This window comes from Delphinus delphis, chromosome X (genome assembly GCF_949987515.2).
Source record: "Delphinus delphis chromosome X, mDelDel1.2, whole genome shotgun sequence".
Taxonomy (NCBI): Eukaryota; Metazoa; Chordata; class Mammalia; order Artiodactyla; family Delphinidae; genus Delphinus; species Delphinus delphis.
Genome location: NC_082704.1, coordinates 95,546,607 through 95,568,529, shown reverse-complemented (window position 1 = coordinate 95,568,529; position 21,923 = coordinate 95,546,607). Strand labels below are relative to the sequence as shown.

General features: G+C 36.0%; 1 protein-coding gene across 1 annotated transcript in view; it reads left to right on the top strand.

Annotated features, from left to right (window-relative positions):
- The window catches only part of CFAP47 (cilia and flagella associated protein 47), a 505,984-nt gene extending 488,845 nt beyond the window's left edge, over nucleotides 1-17,139 (top strand). The window contains 2 exon segments of the mRNA XM_069540349.1: nucleotides 10,442-10,610; nucleotides 17,071-17,139. Coding sequence (XP_069396450.1) covers nucleotides 10,442-10,610; nucleotides 17,071-17,139 — 238 coding nt within the window.
- The last annotated feature ends 4,784 nt before the right edge of the window (nucleotides 17,140-21,923 follow it).

Sequence of the window (21,923 nt, the reverse complement as noted above, 5' to 3'; positions counted from 1 at the left end):
TTCTATTGATCTTTACTATTGTTTCCTTCATTCCTTTTTCATTTATTTCTGATCTGATCTTTATGATTTCTTTCCTTCTACTAACTTTGGGGTTTTTTTGTTCTTCCTTCTCTGATTGCTTTAGGTGTACAGTTCGATTGTTTATTTGAGATGTTTCTTGTTTCCTGAGGTAGGATTGTATTGCTATAAACTTCCCTCTTAGAAGTGCTTTGGCTGCATCCCATAGGGTTGGGTCATTGTGTTTTCATTGTCATTTGCTTCTAGGTATTTTTTGATTTCCTCTTTGATTTCTTCAGTGATCTCTTGATAACTTAGTAATGTATTGTTTAGCCTCCACAATATCTAGTCTCATAGCACTGTGGTCCAAAAAGATACTTAGTATGATTTCAATTTTCTTAAATTTACTAAGGATTGATTTGTGACCCAAGATATGATCTATCCTGGAGAATGTTCCATGAGCACTTGAGAAGAAAGTGTATTCTGTTGTTTTTGCATGGAATGTCCTGTAAATATGAATTAAGTCCATCTTGTTTAATGTGTCATTTAAAGCTTGTGTCTCCTTATTTATTTTCATTTTGGATGAGCTGTCCATTGGTGAAAGTGGGGTGTTAAAGTCCCCTACTATGGTTGTGTTTCTGTCGATTTCCCCTTTTATGGCTGTTATCATTTGCCTTATGTATTGAGGTACTCCTATGTTGGGTGCATAAATATTTACAATTGTTATATCTTCTTCTTGGATTGATCCCTTGATCATTATGTAGTGTACTTCTTTGTCTCTTCTAATAGTGTTTATTTTAAAGTCAATTTTGTCTGATATGAGAATTGCTACCCCAGCTATCTTTTCATATCCACTTGCAAGGAATGTCTTTTTCCATTCCCTCATTTTCAGTCTGTATGTGTCCCTAGGTCTAAAGTGGTTCTCTTGTAGACAGCATATATACGGGTCTTGTTTTTGTATCCACTCAGCCAGTCTGTGTCTTTTGGTTGGAGCATTTAATCCATTTACATTTAAGGTAGTTATCGATATGTATGTTACTATTACCATTTTCTTAATATTTTTGCATTTGTTACTGTAGGTCTTTTCCTTCTCTTGTGTATCCTGCTTAGGGAAGTTCCTTAACATTTGTTGTAAAGCTGGTTTGGTGGTACTGAATTCTTTTAGCTTTTGCTTGTCTGTAAAGGTTTTAATTTTTCCATCGAATCTGAATGAGATCCACGCTGGGTAGTGTAACCTTGGATGTAGGTTTTTTCCTTTCATCACTTTAAATATGTTTGCCACTCCCTTCTGTTTTGCAGAATTACTGCTGAAAGATCAGCTGTTAACCTTATGAGGATTCCCTTGTATGTTTTTTTGTTGTTTATGCCTTACTGCTTTTAATATTTTTTCTTTGTGTTTAATTTTTGATAGTTTGATTAATATATGTCTTGGAATGTTTCTCCTTGGATTTATCCTGTATGGGACTCTCTGTGCTTCCTGGACTTAATTGACTATTTCCTTTCCCATATTAGGGAAGTTTTCAACTATAATCTCTTCAAATATTTTCTCAGTCCCTTTCTTTTTCTCTTGTTTTGGGACCCATATAATTGGAATGTTGGTGCGTTTAATGTTGTCCCAGAGGTCTGTGAGACTATCCTCAATTATTTTCATTATTTTTTCTTTTTTCTGCTCTCCAGTAGTTATTACCACTCTTTTGTCTTCCAGGTCACTTATCCATTCTTCTGCCTCAGTTATTCTGCCATTAATTCCTTGTAGAGAGTTTTTAATTTCATTTATTGTGTTGTTCATCATTGTTTGTTTGCTGTTTAGTTCTTCTAGGTCCTTGTTAAACGTTTCTTGTATTTTCTCTATTCTATTTCCAAGATTTTGGATCATCTTTACTATCATTACTCTGAATTCTTTTTCAGGTAGACTGCCTATTTCCTCTTCATTTGTTAGGTCTGGTGGGTTTTTGCCTTGCTACTTTATCTGCTGTATGTTTCTCTGTCTTCTCATTTTGATTAACTTACTGTGTGTGGGGTCTCCTTTTCACCACCAGCTTGTTCATAGTCCCCGTTGTTTTTGGTGTCTGCTCCCAGTGGGTAAGGGTGGTTCAGTGGGTTGTGTAGGCTTCCTGGTGGAGGGAACTGGTGCCTGTATTCTGGTGGATGAGGCTGGATCTTGTCTTTCTGGTGGGCAGGACCGCATCTGGTGGTGTGTTTTGGGGTGTCTGTGACCGTATTATGATTTTAGGCAGCCTCTCTGTTAATGGATGGGCTTGTGTTCCTGTCTTGCTAGTTGTTTGGCATAGGGTGTCCAGCACTGTAGCTTGCTGGTCGTTGAGGGAAACTGGGTCTAGCGTTGAGATGGAGATCTCTGGGAGAGCGTTCACCGTTTGATATCACATGGAGCTAGGACATCTCTGGTCGACCAATGTCCTGAACTTGGGTCTCCTACCTCAGAGGCACAGGCCTGACACCCGGCCGGAGCACTAACACTCTGCCAGCCACATGGCTCAGAAGAAAAGGGAGAAAAAGAGACAGAAAGAAATAAAGAAAAAGGTAAAGTTATTAAAATATTTTTTTAATTATTAAAAATTTAAAAATTACAAAGTAATAAAAAAAAAGGAAAAGAAAGAAAGAAGAGATCAACCAAACCAAAAAACAAATCCACCAATGATAACAAGTGCTGAAAACTATACTAAAAAAAAAACAAACAATAAACAACAGACAGAACCATTGGACAAATGGCAAAAGCAAAGCAATGCAAACAAAATGACACACAGAAGCCTACGCATACACACTCACAAAAAGAGAAAAAGGAGAAAATAAACCTATATATCTATATATATATATATATAAAAAAGGAAGAGAACAACCGAATCAATAAACAAATCTACCAATGATAATAAACTGTAAGTACTAAACTAAGATAAGCATAAGACTAGACAGAAATTAGATGCAGAAAGCAAACACCAAGTCTACAGTTGCTCCCAAAGTCCACCACCTCAATTTTGGGATGATTCATTGTTTATTCAGGTATTCCACAGATGCAGGGTACATGAAGTTGATTGTGGAGATTTAATCCGCTGCTCCTGAGGCTGCTGGTAGAAATTTCCCTTTCTCGTTCGCACAGCTCCTGGGGTTCAGCTTTGAATTTGGCCCCTCTTCTGCATGGAGATTGCCTGAGGGCGTCTGTTCCCTCCCCAGACAGGACAGGGTTAAAGTAGCAGCTGATTTGTTTTTCTCATCTGGCTTATTTCACTTAGCATAATGCCCTCCAGGTTCATCCATGTTGTCCCTAAGGTCCCAAGACTTCCTTCTTTTTTATGGCTAAATAATATTCCATTCTGTGTATATACCAGATTTCTTTATCCATTCAACTGTAGACAGACACTTAGATTATTTCCATATCTTAGCTTTTGTGACTAATGCTACAATAACATGGGAATGCAGATATATCTTTGAGATACTGATTTCATTTCCTTTAGATATACAATCCAGAAGTAGGATTGTTGGATCATATGGTAATTCAACTTTAGCTTTTTGAGGAAACTTCATACAGTTTTCCACAATGGCTGTTCCAATTTTAAATCCCACCAACAGTGTTCAGTAGTTTTCTTTTTTTCCACATTCATGCCATCACTTATTTTTTGACTCTTTGAACAGGTGTGAGGTGATGGCCCACTGTGGTTTCAATTTGCATTTCCCTGATGATCAGTGATGTTGAGCACCTTTTCATATACTTGTTGGCCATTTGTCTGTCTTCTTTAGAAAAATATCTATTGAGGTCCTGTGCCCATTTTTTAATAGGGTTATTTGTGGGTTTTCTTGCTATTGAGTTGTATGAGTTCCTTATGTATTTTAGATATTACCCCCCTATCAGATATATGGTATGCAAATATTTTCTCCCAGTCCAGAGGTTGCCTTTTCATTGGGTGATTTTTTTTCCTTTGCTGTGCAGAAAAATTTTAGTGTGATATAGTCCTACTTCTTTATTTTTGCTTTTGTTGCCAGTGCTTTTGATGTTATATCCAAAAATTCATTTCTAAGACTAAGGTGAAGGATCTTTTCCCTTGTTTTCCTCTGAAATTTTTACTTTTGATTTATACAGGGTTTAGGTCTTATGTTTATATCTTTAATCCATTTTGAGTTGATTTTTGTTAGTGGTATATGATAGGGGTCCAATTTTATTTTTTTGTATATGGTTATACCACTTTCCTAGCACCATTTATTAAAGAGACTATCCTTTCCCCATTGTGTATTTTCAGCACCTTTGTCGAAGATTAGTTGACTGTATATGTGTGCATTTATCCCCAGGCTCTCTGTTCTGTTCCATTGGTCTATATGTCTGTCTTTATTCCTGTATCATTCCATATTGATTACTGCAGATCTGGAATAAATTTTGAAGTTACTAAGTATGAGGCCTCTAGCTTTGTTTTTATTTCTCAAGATTGTTTTGGCCATTCAGAATCCTTTACGATTGCATATGCATTTTACAATTTTTTTTATTATTTCTTCAAAAAATGCCATTGGGATTTTGGTGGGGATTGCATTGAATCTGTAGATTGCTTTGGATAGTATGGACGTTTTAACGATATTGATTCTTCCTGTCCATGAATATGGAGATATCTTTCCATTTATTTATGTCTTCTCTAATTCCTTTCATCCTTGTCTGTTAGTTTTCAATGTACAGATCTTAAAATCCTTGGTTAAATCTATGTCTAAGTACAGTTGACCCTTGAACAATATGGGAGTTAGGGGTACTGACCTTCCAGCAGTCAACAGTCAGCCTTCCCTATATGTGACTCCACACCAACAGATTTGAACCAATTACAGATCGTATAGTACTGTAGTATATGTATTTTTAAAAATTCATGTATAAGTGGACCTATGCAGTTCAAACTTGTGTTGTTCAGGGGTCAACTGTATTCTTTTTCATGGTATTTTAAATAGGATTTTTTTTTCATTTCTTTTTTCAAATAGTTCATTGTTAGTATATAGTAATGCAACTGATTTTTGTATGTTGATTTTGTATCCTGCAACTTTACTGAATTCATTTATTAGTTATAACAGTTTTTCCTGGAATCATTCTACAAATAAAATCATGTCATCTGCTAACAGAGATAATGATCTCAGAGGAAAAGCTTTTGTTTTTTCAACATTGAGGATGATATTAGCTGTGGACTTTGTATATGGGCCTCTATTATGTTGAACTAATTTTCTTCTATTCCTAGATTGTTCAGGTTTTTTTTTTTTATCATAAAAGGGTGTTGAATTTTGTCAAATTTTTTTCTGCATGTCCTGAGATGATCATGTGTTTTTTATCCTTCATTCTGTTAAAGTGGTTTATCATATTAATTGATTTTCTTATGTGGAACCTTCCTTGCATCCTATGGTTAAATCCTATTTGGACATGGTGTATGATCCTATTAATGTGCCATTGAATTCAATTTGATAGCATTTGTTGAGGATTTTTTGCATCTATATTCATCAAGGATATTGGCTGGTAGTTTTCTTTTTTTGTGGTGTCTTTCTGGCTTTGGCATCAGGATAAATTATACTTGGAAGTATTTGGAAGTATTCCGTCCTTTTCAATATTTTGGAAGAGTTTAAGATGGATTAATGTTAATTCTTCTTTAAATATTTGGTAGAATTCACCATCTGTTCCTGGGCTTTTCTTTGTTGGGAGGATTTTGATTACTGATTCAATGTGCTTAATATTTATAGATCTGTTCAGATTTTCTGTTTATTCATGATTCTGTCTCGGTAGATTACATTTTGGGGGGAATTTATTCATTTCTTCTAGGTTATACAATTTTTTGATATATAATTGTTCACAACAGTCTCTTATGATCATTTTTATTTCTGGGGCATCAATTGTAATGTGTCCTTTTTCATTTATGATTTTATATATTTGTCTTCTCTTTTTTTCTTAATTAGGTAATTTTGTTGATTTTGTTCTTTTCAAAAAACAAAGTCTTAGTTTCACTCTTAGTTGATTTTTTTCTATTGTCTCTTTGATTTATTTCTGCTCTACTCTTTATTATTTCCTTCTTTCTGCTAACTTTGGGTTGAGTTTTTCTTCTTTTTCTAGTTTCTTGAGGTATAGAGTTAGGTTGTTTATTTGAGTTCTTTCTTTCTTTTTTTTTTTTTTTAATGTAGGCATTTATCACTATAAACTTCCCTCTTAGTACTACTTTTGCTGCATTCCTCAAGCAATGTTGTGTTTTCATTTTCGTTTGTCTCAAGATATTTTCTAACATCTTTTTGACTTCTTCTTTGGTTCATTGGTAGTTCAAGATTTCATTGTTTTTTTTTTAAATTAAAATTTGATTTTTTAATTTCCACATATTTGTGTATTTCCAATTTTCCTTCTGCTATTGATATCTAGTTTCATTCCACTGTGGTGGAAAAAGACAACTGGTAGGATTTCAGTCTTCTTAAATTTGTTTAGACTTGATTTGTGACCTAACATACAGTCTGTCCTTGAGAATGTTCCATGTGCCCCTGAGAGGAATGTAAATGCTGTTGCTGTTGAGTGGAATACTCTGCGTATATTTGTTAGAACCATTTGTCTATAGCATTGTTCCTGTCTTCTTTTTTCTTATTGATCTTCTTTCTCGGTTTTCTATCCATTATTGGAAATGGGATTTTGAAATCTCCTATTATTATTCTATTGCTTTCTATTTCTCCTTTCATTTCTATTAATCTTTGGTACATATATTTAGATACTCTATTGTGGGGCATATGTATAGCTATAATATGTATAATCGTTATATCATTCTGTCAAGTTGATCTGATATAAGGTCCTTCTTTGTCTTCTCTGACAGTTTTTTATTAAGTCTGCTTTGCCTAATATAAGTAAGGCCATCCATGTTCTTTTGTTTACCATTTGCCATCTTTCTTCCCTTTAAAACTTTCAGCTTATGTGTATTTTTAAACCCAAAGTTAGTCTCTTATAGACAGCAGTCTCTTATAGACAGTTTTTTATCCTATCAGCTACTGTCTCTTTTCAGTGGGGAATTTGATTTATATTTAAAGTAATTATTGATAGGGAAGGACTTAGCATTGTCATTTTGTTGTTTTCTGTATGTCTTATAGCTCTTTTGTCCATCTTTTCTTCTCTTGCTGTCTTCCTTTATGTTGTATTGATTTTTTTTCTAGTGACATGCTTTGATTCCTTTCTCATTTTCTTTTGGGTATCTTCTGTAGGTGTTTTCTTTGTGGCTACCATAGGGCTTACATAAAACACCTCATAAGTTTAACAATCCATTTTAAGCTGATAACTTGACTTCAGTTGCATACAAAAATCTGTACACTTTGTTAGTGATGTACAAATTACATATTTTATATTGTGTATCCATTAATATATTTTATAATTATAGTTATTTTTATACTTTTGTTTTTTAACTTTTATGCCACAATTAAAAGTGATTTATGTACCACTGTTACACTATTGAGTTTTGTATATTTTTCTATATATTTACCTTTACCAGTGAGCTTTATACTTTCGAATGCTTTTGTGTGGCTGTTTGGCATCTTTTCATTTCAACTTGAAGGACTCCCTTTAGCATGCCTTGTAAGGCAGGTCTAATGGTGATTAGCTCCCTCAGCTTTTCTTTGTCAGGGAAAGTATCTACTTCATTTTTGAAGGATGTTTTTTCTGGTTATAGTGTTTCTGTTTAGCAGTTTGTTTTTTATCACTTTAAATATATCATCCCTCTCATTTCAGGCTTACAAGGTTTCTGCTGAGAAATCTGCTGAGAGTCTTACAAGGATTCCCTTGTATGTGATAAGTTATTTTTCTCTTGCTATTTCCAAATTCTCTTTCTGGCTTTGTTGACATTTTGATTATGCATCTCATTGTGGAGTTATTTGGTTTCATCCTGTTTAGAGCCTTTTGAACTTAATGAATCTGATGTCCATTTCCTTCCCCAGATTTGGGAAGTTTTTGGCCATTATTTCTTTAAATAAGCTTTCTGCCTCTATTTTTCTCTTTTCCTTTTGAGACTCATAATGTGTATATTGGTCCTCTTGATATTGTTGTGTAAGTCCCTTAGATTTTCTTCACTCTATTTTATTTATTTTTCTTTTTGCTCCTCTGACTGGATAATTTCACATGACTTTTCTTCAAATTCTCTGATTACTTTTGCTTGATCAAATCTGTTGACCCTCTAGTGAATTTTTCATTTCAGTGAATTTTTCAGCTACATTCCTCAGCTCCAAAATTTGTTTGGTCTTTTTTTCTATTTTCTATCTCTTTGTTGAAATTCTCACTTTGTTCATGCATTGTTTTCCTGATATTGTTGAACATCTTCATGACAGTTATTTTGAATAATTTGTCAAGTAATTCCTGTACCTCCATTTCTTTATGGTGTGTTTCTGGAGACTTATTTTGTTTCTTTAACAGGGTAATTTTTTTCATTTTCTTTTTAACTTTGTGTTGGTATCTACACATTTGAAAAAATAGCTACCTCTCCCATTCTTTACAGACTGGCTTTATACAGGGAAAGATCTTCACCAAGCAGTGCAACTAGAGACTCTGGGGGCCTCTCAGATCTTTTCTGTGAGTATGTCTTTCTGATCTTGTGTGTGAAGATCACTAATTAGAGGGGCTTGCCAGCTTCTATTTTGTCAGGAGTTTGTAATCTCTTGCTCCCTCTGGTGTCTGTCTTCTGTAGTGTGAGTACTCTGAAATAGCACACTGCCCAGATCTTTTTTTCAGCAGCCTCTAGGCATCTAGAGTTTGTCATGTTCTCTCAGTTCCATAAGACAAGCAAGACAGAAATCAGAACCTTAAGCAGCCCACTGAAAAGCCAGAAATTTGGATGCATGTTCCTCTCTTCTTTTTCTGCACTTATGGAGAGCCTTCTGAGCTATATCAGTTTCTGTCTGCCATACCATGAGACCTCTGTAGAACCAGTACCCTGCCCAGCTCTTTTTTGTTCTCAGAAACTACCGTGCTTCTGGAGTGTGTCAGGTCTCATCAATACTTCAAGATAGGCAAGACGGAAGCCAGTCCCCCAGCAGCCCCACACCTCCAATATCCAGATGTTGGACGTCTGGTCCACTCTTCTCTTTTCTTCACCTGGGAGAAGTGAGACCTGAGAATTCCCTCCTAATCCTGTGGTACTGTGCTCAGGAGGGAGAGCTTGTGGTGACTGCATCCACAGATTTTCCTAATAGCTTCAGAGCAGCTGATTTTGCACTCACCTGGAGGGCAGAAGCCTCTTAACTGGTTTCAGAATTTCTCACAATGGAAATTGGCCTGCATAATTTTGAATCAGTGTCTCCATGGAACTGATCTGGGGCTTCCTATTCTGCCATCTTCCTGACATCACCCCTCTGGATATTCTGTTTTATACATCTCTTATTTATCGGATCATGCATCATTGCCTAGCACTGGTAATAAAATGTTTTAAAACGATAACAATCATAATGACTATATTAATATTAATTAGTCCTTGTCAGGTACTTTCCATGTGCCAAGAAAGATAATAATCTTTATGGGTATTATTAATTTAACAGAATGAAAACTGAGGTTCAAAAAGACTAAGCAAGTTGCCTGAAGTCATGCTCCCAGGTAGAGCTAAGATTCCAGTCTAAGCCATCTGTATCCATAGTCCACTTTCTCAGACCACCTACTATGATACTCAATACACATTTACTGAAAGGATCAGTGAGTCCCAACCTGAATCTCCCATCTGCTCTTCTATGTTTCACTGTTGGATCTTTTCTAGGAAACTGTTCTTTACCTTCTGCCTGTATCTCCCCTGTCAGTTTGGATTTTAAAATCCTCACAACCTCCCATGTACTGTGCCTCTCGCCTGCTTTCTTCTACCAAGAAGTTCCTCAAATTCTTTCACAGTCTTCATCTCAAATGTAATCTACCTTGACTTCAAGATGGTCACTTGAATCTTAAATGTCACTCAGTTCACTTCAGATCATAGCAGCTCATCTTCAGGCCCAAGAATCTTTAATGAACCTGTAAAGTACTTATGTCTTACTTAGCAGGTGGAAAACTGAAGGAGAGTGAGCAAATGTCACATTGGAATAATAGTAAAAATAAAGGCTTTATGATAGCTGCTGTGGTCAGGCATTTTAGATATTAATTTATTTAAAAATAATTGAATTTTCATTTGTTATTCAGTTATTATAGGGACAGCATTTTATTCTTTGTACACTATAAATATAAAATGTGATTGAAAAGATCTTTAAGATTCCATTTTTGTCACCCTGCAAAGAATGACACTTTTCGGTAATTTAAAAAATGCCTCCTCACTATTATTCTGTAAGCATTCCATAAAGTAACAAGTATCAGACTCACAGCTGCATAACAGCATTAATGTTTAACTGTAGTCCTATGCAACAGGATATAAACCAAGCCCTACCCATCAAGTTCTCATAAAGAGAACAGGGTAATGATACAATTTTAAAGGTTGATATTATATTTTTGTTCCAGAAATCCCGAGCCATTCACGGCATACTTCCTACCTGGCAGTGATCCTGAGTTTTTTGTAAAACCTCAGGTTGGAGAACTTCTTCCTTTTGACACTGAAGGAACTCTAATCGTTGTGGGTTTTAAACCCAAAATGTACAGCAGGAAATACAAAGCAACGTTAGCAATACAGGTGAGTTCTACAAAGGCAGTAGTCAAGAATGTTTGATGTCACAAAAGTCATTAAATGACTTTGGGAGAAAAGGTTTCACCCAATGATCACAGATAAAGAATAGCAACATTATCTTGTAAAAGTCAACATATTTCAACTGCTCTGTATTGTTTTAACTTCCTTTTGGTCAATAAAGAAATTTTAAATGTGAAGTATAGCCAAAAATATTGTTATCACCAGTGAAAATAGGAAATTATTTCTCTTCCATATTAAGGAATTGTGGAAGAGATAAATAATGACTGTAAAGTGATTTGTATAGTCACATATTATTTTCTGTAATAACCTATTCAAAGACTTTAGGTGATTTGTGATAGAGATTTTGAAACCTTTGATTAAGGGATAAGATGTTGTCAAAATGTTAAAGTCTAAAATGAAGAAAATTAAATAGAAGATAAATTTTATCTTGAATTGAAAAAAAAAACCGATGTGAAATGGGCCATTAATGTAAAATAATGTTAAAGTGATCATTTTATTAAAAGTTAAGGTAAATACAATTCTGAAAATTTATCCAGTAAGCAACACTTCTCCATAAAATTTCCCACATATATGCCACTAGGAACATTTTGGCTAAAGATAACTTTCAAGTTATTTCTGAAAAGATGCCTATTGCCACTGTCTGTTTTCAGTAGCACAGGCACAAGGGACTTGTAGTCTTGTTTTGAGACACAACTACTGATCCCAAAGTGTCTACTAGACTTCTGAATCAGACATTAATTAAGCAGCACCATTGGCAGAAAAATGTGTTGTTACTGTTTTAATGAATAGAGAAAAATGTTGGATATTGCTTGAGAAAATTATTTTTATTTTTCATCTTAGAGTCCTTACAACCCAGGTAATAAAAATATAAAGCCTCTGGAGACTTGCTGCACATAACCCACTCCTGTGTTAGTATTTGATTTTAAATGATCATGTTGATGTATTTCCTTCTTTTTTTTTTTTTTTTACATCTTTATTGGAGTATAATTGCTTTACAATGGTGTCTCAGTTTCTGCTTTATAACAAAGTGAATCAGTCACATATATACATATGTTCCCATATCTCTTCCCTCTTGCGTCTCCCTCCCTCCCACCCTCCCTATCCCACCCCTCCAGGTGGTCACAAAGCACCGAGCTGATCTCCCTGTGCTATGCGGCTGCTTCCCACTAGCTATCTATTTTACGTTTGGTAGTGTATATATGTCCATGCCACTCTCTCACTTTGTCACAGCTTACCCTTCCCCCTCCCCATATCCTGAAGTCCATTCTCTAGTAGGTCTGTGTCTTTATTCCTGTCTTACCCCTAGGTTCTTCAAGACATGTTTTTTTTCTTAAATTCCATATATATGTGTTAGCATACGGTATTTGTCTTTCTCTTTCTGACTTACTTCACTCTGTATGAAAGACTCTAGGTCCATCCACCTCACTACGAATAACTCAGTTTCGTTCCTTTAAGAAAAAGAAATCTTAACCTCTACTTTACACCATAACCAAAAATTAACTCCAGATAAATTGTGGACCTCAATGTGAAAAATAAAACAAACAATGCAATCAAAAAATAGGCAGAAGATCTAAATAGACATTTTCCCAAAGAAGGCATACAGATGGCCAACGACACATAGAGAGATGCCCAATATCAGTAATTATTAGAGAAATGTAAATCAAAACCACAGTGAGATATCACCTCAAACCACTCAGAATGGCCATCATCAAATGTCTGCAAATATTAAGTGCTGGAGGCATTGTGAAGGAAAGGAAACCCTCATACACTGTTGGTGGAAATGTAAATGTAAATTGGTGCAGCCACTATGGAGAACAATAGGGAGATTCCTTAAAAAACTAAAAAAAGAGTTTCCATATAAGTCAGTAATCCCACTCCTGTGCATATATCTGGAAAAGATGAAAACTCTAATTTGAAAAGATACATGCACCCCAATGTTCATAGTAGCACTAGTTACAATAGCCAAGACAAGGAAACAAGCCAAGTGCCCATCTACAGATGATTGGCTTAAGAGTATGTGGTATACATATATAATGCGTATGTGTGTGTGTGTGTGTGTGTGTGTGTGTATATATATATATATATATATATATATAATGAAATATTACTCAGCCATAAAAAAGAATGAAATATTGCCATTTGCAGCAACATGGATGTTCCTAGAGAATATTTTACTTTGTGAAGTAAGTCAGAGAAAGACATACCACATGGTATAACTTATATGTGAAATCTAAAAAATAGTACAAATGCATCTACATACAAAGCAGAAGTGGACAGATACAAACTACTATACATAAAACATAAGCAACAAGGATTTATTGTAGAGCACAGGAAATTATATTCAATATCTTATAATAACCTATAATGGAATATATTCAGAAAACAGTCACTGAATCACTATGCTGTATACCTGAAACTATCACTATAGTGATAGTTTTGTATCATAGATAGTATTGTAAATCAACTATACTTCAATTTAAAAAAATCAAAGGGCACCACATCAATTCAGAGACTAGAGCAGTTACATGAGGAGTAGGGGGAGTAACCAGATAAAGAGCTAACAGTGTCCACAAACTTCTTTCTTATCTCTAGAGAACACAGAACATGCTGTTGATTTTTGTAGCTTCATATTTAAAAAGAAGTCTGAAAAAGTATTAAAAGATTTTACTTGGAGTTTCTTACTTGAGGATCTCAATTTGCTCATTAGTATGTGAATTTTCTGAAGAACGGAATCTAAGAGTTTTCTGAGATTCTGAAAGTTCCATATGGAGCTGACACTGTACATTTTAAAAAATACATATGCTGATTTGGAATTTGTGAATGTTGGCCAAGTATCTATCAATTCACTTATGTGTTTATGCCCTTACTTAATAAACACATGCTGAGTACTACTCCAAGCTAGGTTCTGTACTGAGCCTTGAGATAAAAAAACAAATGAGCACTGGTCAGACCTTCCTGCAAGTGCTCCCTGACTGGTGGGGAAGACAGGTGTAAATAGGTAGTTTCCAGACCACATGGAAAATGCTGTGATTGAGACCTTGGTGTAGAAAGACAGAGGTGGGGACCTGGCTGGGGAGTAAGAAAAGGCTTCACAGAAGACATTACATTTGACCAGGATATTAATGGAGTTGTTGTCTTCTGGGTATAGAAGGAGAGTGTGGCCTCTCAGACTGGGAGGAGGGACATGTGCCAAAGCCTAAAAATGTGACAGTACATAGCATGTCCAGGAGTAAGCAATGGTTGGAGCTCAGGATTAATGGGCTGGGGATTAACAGAAAATGTGGGAACAAATGTTGGTGGGAACACATTCTCAGCTAAGGGACTACATAGAGTAAAGGGGTAGGAAGATGGATAAATAAAGGACATTTATATTGAAATGGCCAGTTAGCAGGTGAATATATGCATATGGAACTCAGAACATGGGTTTGATTCTGATAATTTTGTGACTTATTGGTATGAGTCAAAAGGAAAGCATGATAATGTTTATAGTAAGCTTATAAAAGCAGTGGTTCTCAAATCCTAGTATGCATTAGAATTGTCTTAGTTGATTGCTAAAAATGCAGTTACAAGGTTCACTCTCCTCCATTCTGATTCATTATTTGGGGCTAAATGCAAGAATCTACATTTTAACGTGTGTTTAGGTGCTTCTAATGTTCACACGTTAAGGCAAAATATACAGTAAGAGAAGAGGGCCATGGTTATGACTCTGAAAAACAAACATTTAAAAAGTAGCAAGCAGAGAGAAGAGGCAGTGGTGTAAACTAAGAAGAAGTTGGTTAAAGAGAGGAATATCTAGATCCTGATCCTGATGTTGGGTACAGCAGTCCCGGGTCTTGTCCCCACTGAGCCAAACAACCACATAGCAAGGATAGTTCCTGGAGAACAGACTGGGCAACATGGGGTATTTACCCTGGGAAGGAAAGAGTTAAGCTGGGATTGTGAGGAGCCTCCTTGTAAACAAAACACATGGTTCAAACATACAATCAGGAAGAAAAAAAAATTGTCATTCACTTAAGGTTTTTCTTGTAACCTAAATCAATATTGTGAGGGTTTGTTTGTGACAACTAACTTCTTTTAGTCTTATTTCTAGAGATGTCTTCATTTTGCCCTTACTCTCAATTTACACTTTCTCTAGGCATAGATTTCTGGGTTCATAACTATTTTTCCCCTCAGCACTTTGCAGTTATTACCCTATTTTCTATGACTTTTCTTGTTGATGAGAAATCTGTTCTATGTCAAGTTTACCTGAAAGGTAAACTGACTTTCCTTTTTAGCTTTTAAGGTTTTTTTCTTTCATTCTTGATTTCCTGAAAATTTCTCTATTATGTATCTAGCAATGGGTCTATTATGTTATTTTATTATTGTTGTTATTATTACTGTTATTATTCTGCTTGGTACTCAAACTGTGCTATCATTTTGAATACTTATATCTCTCTTCCATGTCAGAAAATTCTCAACTAATATCTTATCAAATATTCCTTCTCTTCCTTGCCTGCATTTTCTGTATTCTGGAAAGAGATCCCAAGAGCTTAGGGCCTGAAGCTTAAGTGTAAAGGATCTCAATCGATCTTGTGGGAATATTAACAGCTTGTACATATATTTTACCTTTTTTATCTCTTTGCTGTGTGGTAGATGAAATGTTCAGTGCTATCTTCCAAGTCAGTAATAGTCTTTTCAGGGGTGTTCTGTTTAGAGTTTATCCTGTCTATTGATTTTATTGTTTATTTTGATGATGTTTTTTATTTCTTATATTTCGATTAGTTTTTTTATATTCACCTTTTAAATATATGTAGCTTCTCGTTTGATGTTTTCTTGTTCATTCCTTAATAAGATTTTATCTTTGAGTATCATAGCAGTGTTTACTATAAAGCATTTGTCAAAATATTCCATAAAGTTAATATCATGAGGAGATAATTCCTGTTGTGATGTTTATCTTATTGATTGTCTTTCTTAGCATTAGGTTTCTTCATGCATTTTAGAATGGTGGATCACAGGCTTATCTAAGGGGAATATGTATTTTTTTGCTTTGCATTGTTTTCTTTTTCTTTCACTTTCCGGGCTCTTTCCTCTCTGACAAGGAGTTATGAGGCTCCTTCCAGGAATGTCCTGGTGCCCTCAGTTGACAAGTAGCTCTCATAATGAAGGCTTGGGCCTCCTCCCTGGTAGGGATATGAAAGATATACAGGACTGATTAGTGAACCTCAGGCAGCTCGAGCTTCCATTGCCTGCAGCTCTGAGCAGCAGTTACCAGTATTTTTTCACCCTACTTTTAGAAATCATAGCCCCTGGATTTAAGCAGTGAAGCCAACTCCTTTTCTCCATTTCACATGGATGATCTCTAGTCCTTCTTATCCCAAAGAGGTAAATTTGCATCTCCCACTGCCTGCTTTGGAATATAGACCATCAGCTCCATTAAGCACTCCAGCTTTCTATATTGTCTTTTGTGTACGAAAATGCTTATTTTGTCTAAGTCTCTTTGATTCTGTATTTTTATATTGCTAAGTTTTTAGAGCCAAAGGGTATACATCAAAGAAGCAACAGAGTGCCTTTTTCCTAGTGTCTCTGGGTTAATTTTTAACTACAAATTTTATTAGAATGTTGGAAATATAATTAATAAAGGAAATCCAATCACTTTCAAGTAGAAATAGCTATGGAGTTTCTAGAGGTTTAATTATATAGATTATAATCAGTTACTAAAGTTTTTTTTTTTTTTTTTTTTTCTCTGTTTCAGGAAGTACTTAGCTTTGAAAGACTTATGTAAAACTTTGCAATTCAGTCAACTAGTGAGGGATATTGGAACTGGTTCTTTCTCATCAGCTATCACTGAAAAGAACCTTGGTGTCTACAGTTTAGGATTAGATAAGTAATTTCTATGCTTTTTTTCTGTCAGAGTTACTGTAGTCTCAGTGAATACATATCAGATTGTTGGATCTTTATATGTTTACTTATTAATTAACATGTTCCTGAGTAAAACTCTGAAGTTCTCTCTGTTTTTAAGCCTTAAAATATGGTGTCTTATACAGTTTTCAAATGAAGGCCTTATCTTTTTAAAATTATATCTACAAGGAAAGGATTCTTTCCTCTTACAAGAAGCACTTTACTGAAGTGAAACATTAGCCAATGGTTTCATTTGTAAGGCAGTATCTTTATATTGACTGGTTAACAATTAATTACTCAAGTGAAAAGTAAGAATATATTAGTGGATTGTTAATTCACTCCTCTGGATCTCAGCTGAGAAGTTTCCCTAATACATCTCAGGTTACTGACCACATGAATCCCATGTCTCCAGGCAGCCAGCAGGGCCCTGCTCCCTTTGTGTTCCCATCTGCTAAGATTTCAAGGGGATGAGTCTTACTTAGCTTGTCTGTTACTGATCTTGCACCATGATCTGGCTGAGGACGTTACCCCCTCTTCTCCAATGCTTCTTTTTCCCTTCTCTGCGTAGATTAGATCTTCCTCCAGTGTTCAAGCTGTATTCACACTCTGCACCCTGACTCAGCCAGGTACACGTTAGACTTGAAGCTTTCTCACGGCTCCTGCTTCTCTCTCTTACCTTTGCCAATGACTGTCCTTTCCTGTTTCTCTCCATCATGCCAGCCCTGAAGATAGGCATTTGGCAATTTATGTCCTATGCTCCTATCTTACGTTGCATCCCAAAGAGGGAAATCTTTATATGGTATGTGATAGGAGGTAGTTTATTTGGGCGTTGATCACAGAAAGCACCATTAGGGGAAGAAGGTAGTGAGATGATATGTGGAAGGGGAGGAACCCAAAAGAGGGTGAGTTATTAACAGGTTTGTTCTGTGTCCAAATGGATATCACTTCTCCTCAGGATCTCTGAAGTCCAAGGTAGATCATGCCTCAGAGTAATCCCCCTTCTTTCTCAGAGCCAAGTGGGGTCCATATTCATCCTCCAGTACTCATTTGTCATTGCTAAGGGCTGCTCCATAGGAACATTTACTTTCTAAGGGCATTAATTCACAAGCATCTGAAAGAAAGCCCTTCAGCAGAAATTTGCAATGGATCAGGGTTGTTTATGTACTGGCCAGTGAGTGTTGAATGAGTATGGGAGAGGTGCTAACAGGAACTGATGAATCACTCCCATCCTCTAATACTTATGTAGGAACTGTTGACATCTGTATCACAGAGGTGAGGGCATCCCCACTACATGCATAGGCTGTCCAGGCAGTGGTATTTGTGAGGCACCAGCAAAGTGTTCATCCAAAGTTATCTGCTTCACTCATGCCTATGGTTCTCTTTTACCAATAGCTTCATTTCTTTCAAAAGACAAATGTCACTGGATTCTAGATGAGTCCTCAGTATCCGTATTCATCCTCCCACATGACCACACAAATCAATTGGAAAAAGAGCATGGAACTCACCTGGGAAAAGCCATCAGATTCTTTCTCTAGGAATTTGGCGTTGGGACGGGAGAAGCTCTTTCGGTCTCAGTTATTCAGTTAGGAAAATTTGGGAGCCAAGGTATGACAGTGTATGCAGCAGACAAACATCAATAAGGCTGAACTCCAGATAGAGAAATAAGGTAAATGTATAGAGAGAAACAAACTGGAGCTTCTATGCTGTGTCTTGCTTACTAATACCATTCAAGTGGCTTGATCATACCGCTGGGGAAGTCTGTCTATATTGATTATCCCTGGGTTACACCTGAATCCTGACATTTCTCCTTTACACTTAAACTTCAGGCACTAATTCTTTACTCTGAATGTGTTTGCCAGATGGATTTCCTTCTGGACCTATTTAAAGAGAAAGCACAAGAACACTGATATATGGAATAAGGAATGTAGAAGGTTGATGGCCTCCACATTATACCAAGGTCAGACCAAGTTGCAGTGAGGGAGATGAGGTATATAACCAGATATAGAGATAAATAAATACTATGTGGTACCTTATTTATGTATCTGAGTCAAGTACTTTTGTTCATTTTAACATTTTTGTGTTATGTGTGGTAAAATACACAAAATTTACCATTTTAACCATTAAGTTTACAGTTCAGTGGTATTAAGTACATTCACATTGTTCAGCTATTAACACTATCTATCCCAGAACACTTTTCACCTTTCCAAACTGAAACTACGTACCCATTAAACAATAACTCCCTATTCTCCCCTCGCTACAGCCCCTGGCAACTACCATTATACTTTCTGCCTCTATGAATTTGACTACTCCAGACACCTCAGATAAGTGGAATCATACAGTATTTGTCCTTTTATGACTAGCTTATTTCACTTAGCCTAATGTCCTCAAGGTTCATCCCTGTTGTAGCATATGACAGAATTTCCTTCTTTTTAGAGCTGAATAATATTCCATTGTGTGTCTATATATATATACCACAACTCGTTTATCCCTTCATCCATCGATGGACACTTGGGTTGCTTCCACCTTTTGACTATTGTGAATAATGCTGCTATGAAAAAGGGTGTACATGGTCAGAATGACCATCATTAAAAAATCTACAAATAACAAATGCTAAGGAGGGTATAGAGAAAAGGGCACCCTCCTATGCTGTTGGTGGGAATGTAAATTGATACAGCCACTATGGAGAACAGTATGGAGGTTCCTTAAAAAACTAAAAATAGAACTACCATACGACCCAGAAATCCCACTACTGGGCATATACCCTGAGAAAACCATAATTCAAAAAGAGTCATGTACCACAATGTTCACTGCAGCTCTATTTACAATAGCCAGGACATGGAAGCACCCTAAGTGTCCATCAACAGATGAATGGATAAAGACGATGTGGTACATATATACAATGGAATATTACCTAGCCATAAAAAAGACTGAAATAATGCCATTTGCAGCAACATGGATGGACCTAGAGGTTGTCACACTAAGTGAAGTAAGTCAGAAAGAGAAAGACAAATACCATATGATGTCACTTATATGTGGAATCTGAAATATGGCACAAATGAACATTTATGAAACACAAACAGACTCACAGACATAGAAAACAAACATGGTTGCCAAAGGGGAAAGGGGGCAGAGGAGGGATAAATTAGGAGTTTGGGATTAGCAGATACAAACTACTGTATATAAAATAGATTAACAACAGGGTCCTACTGTATAGCACAGGGAACTATATTCAATATCCTGTAATCAGCCATAATGGAAAAGAATATGAAAAGAACATGTTATATATGTACTGAATAATTGTGCTGTTCACCCGTAAATCAACTATACTTCAATTAAAAAGAAAAAAGAAAATGGGTGTACAAATATGTGTATGATTCCTTGCTTTCAGTTAATGGGTATATACCTGAAAGTGGAATTGCTGTAACATATGGTGATCCTATTATTAATTTTTTGAGGAACCGCCATACTATTTTCCATGCACCATTTTACAATTGCAACAGCAATTCACAAAGGTTCCACTTTCTGCACATCCTTGCCAATTGTGTAGATAAATGTATGTGTGTAGACACTTTTGTATTATTCCCTTATTAACCTTCTGATGCCTACAGGGGCTGTAATGATACAACACGTTTCTTACCTAATAGAAAAATGCCAATCTTCTCCCTATTTTTAAGCATTTTATTTTTTTAATTTGTCTTTGTTCATTCCATTTTTTGTTTCTCTGTTTATGATCCTGTCTTGCTGTGGTTTACGTGTAGATTTTTTAAGTCTCACTTTGATTCATCTAAAGTGTTTTTTAAGAGTAACTCTGCATAAAATTTTCATGATAGCTTACTTATTGTATTATATATTCATAACTTCTCAGTCTACTAATGTCATTCTATCAGTTTGAGTGAAGTGCAGCATTCTTACCTCCCTTTATGCTCCCTTGCTTATTATATAATTTAAAAAATATTTCCTCTACAGGTATTTAGAACCACATCAGAGAATGTTATAATTTTTTCTTCCAACATCAATCATAATTTAGAAAACTCAAGAGAAGAAGGAAAGTCTCTGGCATTTACCCATATGTTTGCTCACTGCATTCTTTCTTCCTTTCTTATATTCCAATATTCCTGCTTTTATAATTTTCTTTCTGTTAGAGAAATTCTCTCACCTTTAGAGTCCATCTCTAGGTGACAAATTCCACTAACTTTCCTTTGTCTAAGAATATCTGGGCTTCCTTTCTGAACAATATTTCCACTGTATATAGGATTCTAGGTGGACAGTTCTTTACTTTCAGCACTGGAAAAAAAAAAAAATGTGTCACCTCCATGGTTTCTAATAATGAATTCATTGTATTCTAATTGTTTTCCCCTGTTGGTAAGGTGTCATTTTTCTGGGCTGCTTTCAAGATTTTTACTCTGTTTTCATTTTTCAGAAGTGTGACTCTATTGTGTGTTGTTATTTCTTTGGATTTATCCTATTTGGAATTGTATCAGCTTTTAAAAACTGTAGGTATATGTCTTCTGCCAGATTTTGGAAGTTTTCCTCCATTATTTCTCCAAGTACGTTTTCAGCCTTATCCTTTTTCCTCTCTCTTTCTGGGATTCTGATGACATGAATATTAGATTTTTGTTATAATCTCACAGATCCCCGAGACTCTCTTCATTTTTTAGATTCTTCTCTGTTATTCAGATTAGAATTAGAATTGTTCTATCTTTCAGTTCACTAACCCTTTTTTCTGCCCCCCTCCATTGTGCTGCTGGTGTCCTCCTCATGTGCGAGAGAGAGGTGGTGAAAGTCTTGTCTCTCCACCACCCCAGTTGGGAGGGGCAGGAGCATCTTGTTGCTGCAGGGTGTGGGTAGATATTCAGGCTTTCCACGCAGCGGTCTCCCCTGACAGAGACCTCCCCTGAAGGCAGAGCCTTCCCTGACAGAGACCTCCCCTGAAGGCAGAGCCTTATTACCACCTAGCAGGGCTGACTATGAAAGCCCTGGCCCCTACTCAACCTTCTTTGACACCACTCCAGTGGGGAATTATGGCGCTTCCTTACAGCCTAGCAAATGTGAGTCTGAAAGTCTAGGCCCCCCATTTGGCCTTTATTGGTGAGGGTGAGTGTGAGGCAATAGTTTTTTCTGTAGTATTTGGCTGGAGTAGAGAAGCTATTGTTTAAGTTTTCTCTCTGCTAGGCTGACCTTTTCTGAGTCCTTTCTCTAAAGAGAGCAGACTTTCCTTGGAAACTCACAGCCATGTTGTTCCTTGAGTTCCAAGGTTGTCCTTAGTCCATCTGCCTTCTCTCCATCTTTTAGAGTAATATACATATTTATACATACATACATATATATACTTACATATGTGTGTGTGTGTGTGTGTGTGTGTGTGTGTTTTAGTTGTACTTATTGGGAGGAAAATGGACAAATACATTTACTCCATTTTCC